The sequence below is a fragment of the Oryzias latipes genome, chromosome 6 (assembly GCF_002234675.1).
Source record: "Oryzias latipes chromosome 6, ASM223467v1".
In the NCBI taxonomy this organism is placed as follows: domain Eukaryota; kingdom Metazoa; phylum Chordata; class Actinopteri; order Beloniformes; family Adrianichthyidae; genus Oryzias; species Oryzias latipes.
Window position 1 is genome coordinate 11,144,264 of NC_019864.2, and position 14,192 is coordinate 11,158,455.

At 38.7% G+C, this 14,192-nt stretch overlaps 1 protein-coding gene across 2 annotated transcripts in view; it reads left to right on the top strand.

Moving 5' to 3' along the window:
- The first annotated feature begins 6,378 nt into the window (after positions 1-6,378).
- The window catches only part of LOC101154774 (fibulin-1), a 33,707-nt gene continuing 25,893 nt past the window's right edge, over positions 6,379-14,192 (top strand). The window contains exons 1-3 of one of the 2 annotated variants that reach the window (XM_011475893.2): positions 6,379-6,578; positions 9,643-9,751; positions 11,191-11,320. In XM_011475893.2, coding sequence (XP_011474195.1) covers positions 6,524-6,578; positions 9,643-9,751; positions 11,191-11,320 — 294 coding nt within the window. In that variant the 5' untranslated portion in view covers positions 6,379-6,523. The remainder of the gene's footprint in view (positions 6,579-9,642; positions 9,752-11,190; positions 11,321-14,192) is intronic. The other variant, XM_011475891.3, reaches the window with a different exon arrangement.

The following is a 14,192-nucleotide window of genomic DNA, read 5'->3' on the forward strand; positions in this document are numbered from 1 at the left end:
CTTTTTTGCATCAAATTTATTTACAGTTATTTCTCTAAAGAGAAAAAAACACTTCTCAGTTTAAACCAAAATAATTTTGTTCCAGTCAGTATATATAGGACCTGATTGCAGATAAATCTAAGGAAATGCTCACTGTTTGGTGTCACGCTGCGTTCACATCGCTCTTGCGCATTTGAGTGGCCACTTTCAATGAAACGTCAATAAACAGAAACTTAAAAATGATCAAAAAGAATTATGTCTTTTTACAGATGCATTAAAACAGGATTTTATTTCCCACTGACTCGCCAAAAAACAGCAGAAAGAATCAAACAGGTTAAAATAAAAAAATTGCATGAAATTAAAATAAAGTAAAAGCCGTCAGCAAAGAGTTTTTTTTAACATGATCAAAATATAAAATTAAGGATATTGCAAATACAAAAGTAAATACAAAAAAATGCAAATACAGACTCCACTGCATGAAAAAAAACATGACTTCATAGTTTTTGGGGCTCTGCTCATAAATCTTAAAAGACTCCCATGTTGAAAATAAATAAATACAAAAAAAAGATATTTTGTGAAATTTCTGACTGCGACCATTTTTCAGTTTTTCGTACTTCAACTAGAAAGGCTGCAGGTCACAAACATTCTTGACCAAAGTAAAAGACTAAATGAAGGTTTTATTTCCCTTAATTAAAATCATTTTTAGAGGCTGTGGTGCAGATGTAGAGCGGTTGACTTCTGATTGGAATATTGCAGGTTTGGTTGCCGCCTTGCCCGTCCATGTGTCAAAGTGTCCTTGGGCAAGAAACTGAACCCCACATTGCTCCTGGTGGTTATAGGTTGGCGCCGGAGTTTGGCAGCGGAGCCGCCATCTGTGTGTGTGTGAATGGGACTGTGACTGTAAAGCACTTTGGGTCTTCAAGGAAGGTAGTAAAGCGTTCTAAAAGTATGCAACATTTTCACAAACGTTTTGCCAAAGAGCCATCTCTCAAATCTTGAGAGATAAAAGCAGTTCAAAACTAAAATAATTAAGCATGAAGGAACATTTTCTACTGTGCAGCTATAAGTCTGTGTGAGAATGAATCCTCTTAGGAAGTTTTGGATTATCCTGAATATGGCTGACATCATGCAGATTGATTTATGCCCATTGCTATGAAATTAAGTCTCAGACGACCTTGTGAATCAAAATCACACGCACACAAAAAAATATCTGTGGAGTCGATCCTGTAAAAATAGACCTAAAACTCCTCATGTAGGAAGTGCTGAAATCGTGTCTTTAGGTTGTTTAGTCTAGTCTCAGTTTGTTTTGACACCCCCCTCCCCTCACAACCACCCCCTCGAAGAACAGGATGAGGGAAGGCATGAGAAGTGCAGACAAAACCTGCCTCACTAATGCAAACATGCTGTTACAGCTGGAAGATGAACTCAGGATGATGCAGATCTAAATGTATGTATGAACATCTGTAGCAGCTGTCTTTCAGATAACTCACTTCAAAAAGAAAGCCTTGGGATTGTTCTGTGTTTTTACAAATGCTTTATTTGTCTTTATTGTCATTCAGATTAGGAGGAACAAAACTGTTATACTGCTATAAAACTGTTTTTGGTGTTTTAACATGCTCTTGAGGCATTTTCCTGAGCATGGAAGACATATGGAAAGAAAATTAAGCTTAAAATTGCACTCGTTGAAAAAAATTGTCATATTTGTGACGTTGAAAATACGCTGGGGGGGGTCACAGGCTCCCCGCTCCACTCCATTCTGATGCATCCACTTGCAGACAAAAAGGTCATTGTTTTCCTTGTCTGAGTGGAAATGTGGCTTAAAACCGTTTGGCTGGATGGCTCCAATATTACTCGCCATTTTTGTTGCACCGGCAGTGTTAGAGTCGGGGTGTGAGGGACTGTAGCGGGACAGAGGGTAAAAACAGTGATCATGGGAAATCAGGACAGGCTTACTCAGAAGCAAATTCGAAAGAACTACTGCCGCTTTGCAGACAATATGTCCTAGAAAACGACATAGGTTTTTAGATTTTGATTTAAAACAGCATAATCATAGACATGAAAAACACTTTTACAAAAGATCAAAAGATGATCAGGGTGGGACCTTAAACCAAATCTATCTGTTCAAGCAATTCTTCTCTAAAAACAGTCAAAAGGAAGTTTTATTTTAACAGCATATTAAATTAATCTTATCCCTGTGGTGCTTAAAACTATGACCTATTACTACAACCTTCCTCTCAAAGCAGCCTAATAATCAAACCTCCACAGATGATGTGTGTTCAGTTCTACAGACAGTGGTATTTTAATTCTTGCTCCAAACTTTCTCACCTTACCTTCCATGCTTTTTTTATGTTTGTGTTCTTTCTAAATGTTTAGACTTGTGTCTGACAGTAGAAAATTCATATTTTTTTCACACTAAAGGTTTTGGTGACTCTGCTTTTTTAGCATAGACTAATCAAAGTGAAATAAATATTCTAAACTATTTGGAATACCTACTCTTTTTACAAGATATAATATATAATTCAGCTACCTGATGTTATTTTTGGTATTGCTAATAGTTTCTTGTTTGTTTATGAAAATATGAGTGTTATACTGTGATATATTTTTATTTAATTTGTGTCTGTGTTGTGTTTCAATTGACTGTCATTTAGGGTTCAACAATAATAATTTCATTTCCTCCCAAGAATCTGACAGAAAATCTGAGCAGGAGGCTTTACGATGTAGTTCGAAGTGTAGCAAACCAGGATTACAGGAATATTTAAAGAATTGTACGAATTTAATGCCACTAAAAAGGATTTAATTTTTCTTTTTATTAAATGAAGAGAATATTGAAATATAGCTGCAGAGTTTCCATGTAAAGCTATGCATCCCATTGTTAATGTTCAAGTATAGATCTGAGAGGTTCCATTGTTGCTTCATTTAATGAATAACATTTATATTAATTGCAGAGGCCAACTATAAAACTAAGAACACAGCAGTTGGCAACAATTTGAACCAATACTGTCATTCTAAGTTACTATGATTGTGTACAGTTCTAGTAAATCCATAGAGTGTTTATTTTATTCAAAGCTGAAATTTGTTGGAAAACTAAAGACGTCTGCTTTCGCACCAAATACTCCCTCAAAACTCAACTCTCAAATTTGGACTCCAAAAAGTTGATAGACTGATCCACAGGGCACAAATCCTAAACACATGTAAAAGGGACTGAAATATTAGTAGTGCATAGTTAAAGCCACTATGTATATTGCAAAAGTGAAGCATAAGATTCAATCATAAAGTGGGTTATTATGAACACACCATTACATTAAAACAAAAAAGTTACATATGTAATAAGATATGACTGCAAATAATTTATGAAGCTAAAAACAAACATACAAAAACTGTTTCAGGAAAGAGAAGGAGAATATTTGCCAGAAAAGAAGATTCAATTAGAAATTACATCAAACAATGTTGCAACGTTGTGTAAGGACAACGCAAAAAAAGGTATTTTTGTCTGTGGGGTGATGTTTAGCATGGAGGAAAGTATCAAGATTAGTAAAAATGTGGCCATAAAAAAAAATGATATGACCACATTTGGAAATAATGAACTGCTGAAATAATTTATACTCATATTTTTGCTATGTAAACCAGCATTGAACAGTTTTCTTATAGCTGTAAAACGTTCGGAAACTTTGTCTTTCACTACTTTCTTCTCCTGTGTTACTACTTAGCGTGCAAAGCATCACAGAGAAGTGAGGGTTCAGCTGCTTTCAAAGCTAAAGGATGCAGAAAAGGAGATCCACAGACACAACAGGCCTATTAAGATCAAACCCGGTAAATCTCAAACCTGCAAACACTCTGGACTCCATTTGGACATTCTTCACTCCCCAAATGGCATCTTATCTCCTCTTTCGGCAAAGATAAGATCATGGCTAGCTCTGTTGTAAAAAGACAAAATAATTGGGATTTTTGTTGATGTAGTCACTCTTTGGTGGGGACTGTCACATCCTCAAATGATAGAGGAGTTTAACAAATGGATGCATCCATTTGAAGGAGATTTTTCCAACCTTGATGTGGTTTATATGTATTTTTAAAACCATTGTTTTTTTTTTATCTGAAAAAAAAAAAATTATGGATTCATTTATTAAAATATATTTTTTCTTTTACTGCTTTAGCATGTTTTCTTTTAAAGAGCATGCTTTTCTCTACCAGAGAATAACATTTTTGCTGAAATATCATAAAATCAAAACAATTAAACATAAATAAATATGTATTTATGATCCAACCAGGATGAATGAAAGTTACAAAAAAACATATATATTTTTTTCTGTTTGGTTTTCTGCCTTATCCACAGACTGTGAAATTGAAATTTGTTTTCCAAGAAATTCTGAATCCAGGGTGCCACGATATTTCACATACATGTGAAATATATAGAGACGGATAACATCACTTATGCACTCTATTAAAAGAGAAAAAAAGCCACAATTAAAGATACCAAAAAGTGGCTATAAAAGAGCAAATACACATGCCAAACACGGCTTTCAGCAGATTTAGGAGAAGAGAGGAAAGCAATTTTTTTAAAGTGTCGTAATCAATTCTTAACTGTCGTATATTTGGGGGTTTTCTCAGTGTTTTTAGTGTCATGATACCAAGCCCTTAGTGTTATTTCTTAACGGGCTAGACTGGTGCAGACATCTGGCTTTGATTAGAGGATCATTTAACCTCTTTCTGTCTACATGCCCAGACTGAGTAGACTGATTGAATTTACAGAGGGGGCTTAGTTGGTACAAAATGTTTATAATGCAGTCTAGCAATTATTTCTGCTCCTCTCGCCAAGTCTGGGAGACGACTGCATCTGTGTGTGTGGCTTATTTACGACCATCTTAGCATCCTTGATCCTCCTGGAAGACAGCGTGCACATCTCAGTATTAGGAAAATCTGAAATGGAAGAATTTAAGACTAGATGCAGGATGCAAGAGCATGCGATTCAAGATGAAGATGCAATGGGCAAGCTGTGACTTCCAAATATTTCTGCTTTTATTCACTTTTTTATTGCAACTTTGTTGGTTTTCAAGGCTTGCAGGCTGCACTTTTCTCAAAATGCCCCCAAAGGAGCTCCAGATGTTGAGTGATCATTAGAATCATTAGTCACAGAAAAAAAGTCTATCCTGCCATTGATGGAAAGACTATTTCCATGTGTGCATCCATGAAAGCTTTTAAAAGAGAGGGAAAAAACACCTTGCAGGGTATCAGGTTTATTGTTTTCTTGAAATAAACTTAAAATAAAATTTAAAAAATCCAGAAATAGCCCCTAAAAGACAATTATTTCACTAGTCTAGGAGTCTGTAACCTCCGGAGCTGCATGTGGCGCTTCTTCTCCTCCATTGTGGCTCTCTGATTAAAGGAAAAATAAAGTTTTTAACTTTAAAAAGTTACTGTAAAGTGTAAAGTAAGTAGTGAAGTAAAAAAGAAGTAAACTAACTCGAACTGTATTCAACTCATCCACAAAAAGCTGAAGGACAGTATGAATCACAAGAATCACATTTTGACAGATTGATGGAGGACATATATAAAGAAAATTATGGTTAAAATTGCTTTTCTGATCATCTCTTTTATTAAAATGGTTGTGAATTAGGACCAGACAAAAAAAAAGCTTGTGGCAGCGCTAAAGCTGACAGGTCACAGGCGCCCAGCTGATGCATCTGATGCATCCACTGGCAGACAAATAGATCCATGTACATCTTTGTTTTTCTGATCTGAACTGGTGTCTGGATCAAAACTGTACGGCTGCATAGCTCCATGATAGGATATTAAAGAAGCTTTACTCTCACCAAAAGTCCCGTCCACAACTCAGAGGTGAATTTCTAACAAACCACTGGGACTCCACAGAAACTATATCCTAGAAAAACACACAGGTGAAAAGATGATCTGATAGGGTGTTTAATTAGCTCTGATTTAGATTTAGAAAATGTTACTCATTTCTGGCTGAGATGCACCACAAACCGTAAAATAAACTATTTTTTTAATCACTTATGACAAAATACCTTTTTTTTTGTTAACTTGTCCACCTTCAGTGTCATATTTTTCTAAATACGTTGAGGCTTTGTTGTTAGTGAAAAATCGATCCTAATGGCTCTTTAAAAGCTTGTTGACCCCTGACAAAACCTGCCTCTGTCTGAAGTCAAGAAATCTGGAAATGAGAAAAATAATAAAATCGGGAATTGGTGAGTTATTTTAACTTCTGTTAGAGGGGCGCTCATTACGAGATAAAGATGTAAATAGAGAGCTACTGAAATGTTTCTGAAATCTTCTAAAGAGATTCAAATTTGAGATAATTTTAAGGTATTTCAGGTTAAAAGGACGGAAGATTGTATCAAATGATGTCTGCCCGCCCCCCTCACTACTAGTCACGCTCCAACTGCGACTCCCTGCTCCATCACTTCCACCTCTTTCCCTCTTCTTTCTCCTAAGCAGCAGCAGCCGCTCGCTCCCAAAACCCGCTTTTACCCAGCAAACTGTGGTTGCAGTTTTTTTTCTACTTCGCAGCTGTTTGCGGAATCTGCTCTGAATGGCGCTGCGCGCTGCGCTCCTCTGCGCTCTGATCGGCGCTCTGCTTGGTCAAGGTAAGTCCCCATTGCGTTTTTTGGGGTATCTCGTGCGTAATGGCAACTTGTTTTTTTAACTTAAATACCTCCTATAAATCATTTTTTGCTAAGGAGGGGAAAAAATGAGGAAATGATAAATTAGAAACTTGTTAGGACATGTGATTAAAGAAGATAAGCACACTACTTTTCATTACGTTAATCATCTCATAAATCTACAGGAATCTGTTATTTCCCGAGGCTTTAAATGCTGAAAGGCACATTTTCCAGTTAATATGACTCTCCCATTTTTTCCTCTTCCTTATTCATTAAGTGACACAAACATTACTTTTTGGAACTTCTGTGAGAGAAGAAAATTCCAGATTCCTGTCAGGCTGTAGCATGCACCACCTTTGTTTATGCCACAACCTAGGCGCACTTTGATCTGTAAAGTGGTAAAATGAGGCATCACATCACATCACACAGAAAGTGTTTAAGTGCTTTCCCACACAAGCTGTGAAAGCCAGGGCTCCCACTGACTGTGCTGTCTTTGCTTCCTGCCCTGCAAGTCAAAGGCCAGGCACCCTAGTGGGTTGTGACATCCTGATGTCAAAAAGGGAAAGACTACTGTCTCCGAATAATGGCACAGTCTACATAAATAATTGCTATGCACGCTTAAAGACCCACAGCAGGGCCACCAAGGTTAAGCCATTTTTTTCAAAGGTGTGCTTTTATTTTCATTTAAAAAAAATTTTAAAATTGAGATCAGTTTCATCCAATCACTCTATCTTTGTCAGAAGAAAATAAACAAAACTCTTCTGTTGCATCCAGCTTTGTTTACCTGAGATGTTTAGCAGTCAAGCCATGTGCTGGACTGCCAAAGTCAGGATATCCCTCAAAATCAGCAGAATCCACAGTGGAAAAACATCTCCTCCAGACAGCCGATGCATCACCAGGACTAAGGACCCGGGGGCAGCAAGCCAGAGGCTGGCTGAGCCTGGTTTGGTTCCACTGATAAAAAACAAGAAGTCATGCAGCTTTAAAGCTCCTCTGTTATTTCAGTTTAGTCTGCTGCTGGGAAAGCTCTTCAGAGCAGACTAATCACCAGCTGCTGCTGTCATGTCGCATTTCACAGAAAAAAAGCAAGGAATTGTTTGGTGGAAAGGTTTGATGGACGCCTTCAAACATCTCCACAAGAACGCTCTGCTTTGACCAAGATGATCAAAACAATAAAGTTTGACATTTGGTTTTGGCATTTGGAGTTTTCTGTAAACCAGAGAGATGAATGTTTTCACCTTTCAAACAGAAACACTTTATGGAAGGTCTATAAGAGCTTTTACGAGCTTTTAAAAGCAGCTACTTTCTGGCCAGTAAAGCCAGCAGTGAGTCAGCTAACGCGGCGATGAATCCATACTTATAGGTATACCAGTAGTAGTCAGAGTGGTGTAATTGTAGGGTTTGTTTTCCTGCAGCTTCCTCTAAATAATTACAGTTACTTCTGTTAAACTTTAATTTTGTGTTAAAAAATGATTTTTTACAGACTTAGTTGATGAAGAAACGTAATATAACCAAGTCCTTCTAATTAGACTTTCACTGTGGTGATAGAGCATTGATTTGTGGTGTCAAATATTCCTGCTTTTGCTTTTGTAGATTTAATATTCATTATAAAATTCCTCCCTCTAGGAAAAAGCAGCCAACCTGTAAAACCCAGGAGACTTCTCTTCCAGACACTTGTCCTCCCCACTTAATCTAATTTATTTTTTAAGCTTTCTTAGCCCTGCCAGAAATCTGAGTGCAGACGCCGTGTCTCGAACAAAAGGATTTGTTCAACCCGTTTCGCAATACCTAATCCCCAAAAACCCTTGCAAGTGTTTACTGAGCAAAAACTTTTGCTTCGTCTGTTCTGTGAAGTTTGTCCCAGTGGACTGACTGTTAGAAAAAGGTTTGGCGTGATGAGGCTGGTTTTAAAGAGCAGATAAAGTAATCAATCTGCCAAAGTTATTTCACGTTTGGCAGACCATGCAAACCACAGGCGAGGAAATGTGCTTGATGTGTTTGTTTACAGAGTTATGGCATTCCCTGCTCTCTAATCCACAGACAGAATCGTCCACAGAGATGGTTGATGTCCTGACGCAAAGACAGAAACACATATTTTCGTTAACTTGGGTTTGACAAACCGTATTAATCATCAGAGATCAGTTTTGAAAATGATTTACTCTGCATATTTTAAAGTTTTTTTGAGAGAAGATTTAAAAAGTCTTTATTTAGATCATTTTTCTTTTTTCCTTCTGAGGAAATTATTATCAGCTCAAAGCAAGAGTGTGCTTTTACAGATGAATCGTGGGTTGGGATTGCACACAGTTCATCAAACCAATAAATTATTTATCAAGTCAATTTTTTGGGATATATTGTTCTTCAAATGAATTTTTAATATATTTTAAGCAATCTAATATTTTTTCTGTCTTTATTGTAAAAATCTCTAATAAAATGTTCCAGTGTTGTTCAATATGACTTCTTAAATGAAAACCTACTTCTCATAAACCAATAAAAAGGAACTTTTTGAAGATGGGAATTTATTTATAATCACAGAAAAAATATATATTGAATCTAATCTTTGATTTGTGAATCTAAACCTAGAAGTAAAAAAGGTGCTGTTGGAAAAAGTTAGTAGGTGTGACGTAGAAGCTACTACTGCAAGCCACAAGCTCTCTGCTCCGCTCTATTCTGATGCTTCCACTGACAGACAAATAGATCTATAAATGTCTTCGTTCTTGTCGTCTGAACTATGTGGCTTAAAACTGTGCGGTTGGACAGCTCCATAATTGCTGCCATTTTTGTTGCACCGCTAATGTTAGGTCGGACTTGTGAGCTAGCGGGAGAGCGTTTAAACAAATTGATGATGGGAAATGGGGTGGGCTTACTCCTCACCTAGGGTTCCGCCCACAACTCAGAGGTGAATTTCCAAAAATCCTCCTGCTCTGCACAAACTGTGTTCTATGCTTAAAAATGGCATAATCATACTTAAAAGGCCAATAGGAACACTTTTAAAATAGATAAAGAGATGATCGGAATGGGACTTTAAACACCATTTACTATGATTGTACAGGAGCAGAAGACATTCCGATCGATGACTGCTGCAAAGATGGGCAGAAGCACGGAAATGAAAACAAAGACTGCGCTTCACTTCCTCTTATTTCTGCATCAATCACATGCAGGTAAGCAGGTGCGCGTTGGCCCTTTCTCACAATCCTTCACTTTCAAGCAAACTCTGAAGGTGTGGCCTTGACTGCAAACCTGGAAAATGTCTGTAAGTGGTTTTGATCTTGCTTTAGCTCACACCCATAAATCTCTGGTCACTATATTCACTTCAGGAGCCGGAAACGCTAACGCTGATGGAGTAGTAATGGGCCTGACAGAAATCCTTAGAAGGTGTTGTGCTGCAGGTTCAGGCCCCCAAAGCCAGAAATCTGTGCCGCTGTGATCTCTGATGGCAAACACATTTACCATGGCCTTATTTGTGTGAATTACAGTTAAAAGGGGGGAATGAGAGAGAGGAAGAGGGGATTTTAGGGGGTGTGCTTGGTGGGTGAAGAACTGTGAGTCTGGCGAAAGGGGGGGGGGGGGGGGGGGGGTGTTAAAACCCAGGAAATACCTTTGAGGTGAAACGCAACATAGAGGGAGGATGGAGAGGCAATAACAGGAAATCAGAATGATTGCTGGAAGAAAAAGAAAAGCTGTTGGGGAAAAGGGAAAGCAGGAGCAGGACTGTGGCCATAAAAGGTTTTGCAAAGGAGGTGTGTGCCCTGACGTCACAGATCCACGGTGGGGGTGGGCTTTTATACTGTATGTCTTATAAAATCACAGTAAGACAAAAATGATTCTAACTAGCAAATAAACTTACTTGATTTTTTAGTTCATTTTTCAGACAGTTTCTTTTCTTTGTGCTTCTTTTTAACTGTCTTATCGTAGATCAAACTTTATGTCTAAGTAAACTAATTGAAAGATGTATTGGACTTTGCAGGCGGGTTTTCCTTTATTGGTATTTTACAAACCCCACTCCAAATCAAAGAATGGAAATTTTAAAGAGGTGAAAACTTGAGGAGCACAACTTAACCCAAATGAAGTGATGGAACATTGAAAATCACTGCAACCTTGATGGAATTTACTGAGCATTCAGCCAAGAGTTTAATTCTACTTCCACTCTTTTGTTTCAGGATTTATTTTTCTTTTTTTTCTCATCAATGTTTTACCTAAAATCTAAAATGGGTTTGATAAATCTGTGTTTTGTAATTTTTTAAATTGTAATGTGCTATTTTTTAATGCTTTATATAGACTTCATGCTCATACAGCATTTACATTCTGGTGATCTGGACTGTCAAAACTAAAGATTTAAAAAGCTTCAAACCTCTCAGAAAGACTGAAATGCACCTCTGACTTCTCATGCACCAAATTATTTATCATTATTGGGAAATGGGCCTATTTCGTTATCAAGTCTTGTGCAGGTAGGGATTTTTCTCTGGTGTCAAAAGATTCATAACCCCTCCAATGTAAAAAATAAATAATAAAATTGAAAAAAAAAACTAAAGATGAAACTCATCAACTTTCTTTCTCTTTTGCTGTTTTTTGTTCTTTCCTTTTTGTTTTCTTTGGCCAGGATAGTGCAGGAGCAGTGCTGCACAGCGGCGCTGGAGGACAACATGTGCAGGACTGGAATCAACCTGGCTAAAGATCAGGGAGTCTGTGACTCCTTATTCAACAACACCTGTGAGACCAAGACTACAAAGGTGTGTTTGTGCTTCTCAAGCTAAAAAACTTGTAGTTTTTACTAAAAAAATGTATTTCTCCGCCTAATCGTGCTGTTTTTCACTCTTCTCTGTTTGATTTGAGTGATTACCAGGAGGATTTCTGTGAATCTCTGTGTTTTTCTGTTTGTGTGCCACAAGCAGGACGAGGCTTGTTCTTTCATGAAACAACTGTCAAACACCCCAGCCCTTGCTTTTAATTCTTTCGCAATAAACCAAACAAATCACTCTGCGCTAATGCTATTTTCCCCTTCTCTCATTCAAACCCTCTATGTCTGTTTTGCTTTCATCTTATGTCCACACTTCATCAATGATTTCAAAAGAATGGCATGCAAACTGGCTTATGCTCCAAGTTGTCTATCTTGAACATGTTGTAGTTATCAGGTAGTGTACAGGTGATGGCTTGCCTTTAAACTTATTTTTTGAAAAATAATCAACACTGCTCAGTCAAGCTCTATTAGGGGGTACTGGGCCCTTGGCAACGTCGGCCGTGTTCCCTCGGTGCTGGCTTCCTGGGCCCGGCGGCCCTCTCTCCACGCAGGGAGAGGGATCCCTGAGCTTTCTGGCAAGTCCAAGAGCCAGGGTTCAAATCCCACCTGAGCTGGGGGGTGTCCGAGTCCCTGTGGTGTGGGTTCTGGTCATTGCCCCTGAGCACTGGGCCTCGCCGAATTTCCAACTGTGGGTGAGCCTGGTCGGGCCATGTTTACAACACCTCTTGTGGACCCCCTCTTCACCTGGGCGGTGGCGGCTGGCCCCTGCCTTGCTCCTTCCTGGACCAACCGTGGGCCGGATGGGTGGCTGCCTGGAGCGGGGTGGGTGGTCTCCCTTGGGGGGTCCTGACTCGTACCTGGGGATGGGGCGGGGGGATGCCCAGAACTCCTGGGTGGTGATTGGGTGCTCGTCTGGGTCTGTGGGCAGTCTTCTGGGGTGGGGCACTGCGTTGGGATCTCCCTGATCGGCGGGGGGGCTGCTCTCCTGGTTGGGCTGGAGCTTGCACTCTCTGTCCCCCCCATGCCTCCCCGCTCTCTGGCTCTGGGGCCCCCGTGGCGGTCCTGCTGGCCCTGGCCTGGGTGGCAGGTGTGATCGCCTGGGGGGGCGGCTGTTCTCTATCTGCTACCGTGCGGATGTTGGAGGGGTTCTGGCTCCCGCGGCTGCTGCGGCGGGTGTCTTGGTGTGGGGATGACTGGGAACTCTCTGTCCTTCTTTTCACATTCCACCATCCATTTTAGAAAAACATAAACACTCACCTGAGCACAGGTGTTAGCTCACCTTTGAACTAATATTTTGCGTGATTGGATGAAATATTTCCCACTAGTTGGTTTGAAGGCATAAGTATGCGTGTGAACGATATTTGTATTGTGTACATGTTGACATGTGGACATTTTTGCAGCCAACGGGTATGTTTATGACATTTTAGTGTGTGTGTGGACAGGCCCCGCCCCTTCTAGATTGGTATTACATCTGAACCTGACCGTAATGATAAACATCCAACAACTTGTTGCTTTATGCTGCTTCATGATTTTACCCCCCCCCCCTAATCACCCTCTTATCCTTTCCCCCCTCTTTTCTTCCCTCCTTTCCAACACAAAATATTTTCAAATACGATTAAAATAAATAAAGTTTGGTCTCGGTTACAAAAGGGGTTTATTCGGACATAGCTGTGGTGTGTCAGAAGATTGATAACCCATGTTGTTAAAGTAAAATATGTCCATCATAAGAGGCCTTCAGCTCTCATCTGTTTGCCCAGCTGTTGGACAGGACAAGTTTAGAAAAAAAAATGCAATTAATTTGTTTAATTGGTCAATTTCATGACAAACACGCAGTTAGAAGGTCGGAAGGTCGGAATATTGTGCTCAAAGTTCAAAACAATAGTCAGAATGGGAAGAAAATGTCATTTGCAGTACGATCTGAGCCTGATTATTGGTGATGGATAGAACAATAGATTTGTGCTCCTGTGTCAGAGAATAAGAAATTGTTATCACAGCTGAACAGGTTCAATTCTGATTCTCAAGCTCACAATTAAAAGGACGGACAGACGGACAGACAGACAGACAGACAGACAGACAGACAGACAGACAGACAGACAGACAGACAGACAGACAGACAGACAGATAGATAGATAGATAGATAGATAGATAGATAGATAGATAGATAGATAGATAGATAGATAGATAGATAGATAGATAGATAGATAGATAGATAGATAGATAGATAGATAGATAGATAGATAGATAGATAGATAGATAGATAGATAGATAGATAGATAGATAGATAGATAGATAGATAGATAGATAAATCTTTTTTTAATGCAATTTATTTGCATCCCTTGATACTCCTGCTCCCAGCCTCTTACTTTGAAGTATTCTAGTTTGTTGGATGTTTTGGTTTCTTTAACCAATTTTTATTTTGCTCAAAATGTAAACCGGGCTTAACATAATTTTTGTGAATATAATTTTGCTTCTAAAACTCTAAAAACAAAAATTACAAGCCGTCTTGGAATTATTACTCACTGTCCAACTGGATTCACACATTATGTTTTTCTGCTCAGGATGTAGAGTATTTTGCTGTGAAAACAGACATATTCATATTCAATAAGTCAAACATTGTTTGCTCATTTTCCTTATACATTGTTTTTTCATGGGCTTTGAGATTAGGAAAAAAAATAACCTAAAGGTGTTACGTATTACAGAAGTTTAATAGGTCTGAGAAATATTGTTTACATGGAAGTATGAATAGAAGGACGTCTAAATGGGCTATGTGGCTCCTGTAGAGTATAGAAAATGAGGCAATTCCTTTTTTTGTCTAGAGATTTATTGCATAATAATTTAATAACTTTAAAATAAATTCCTTCCTC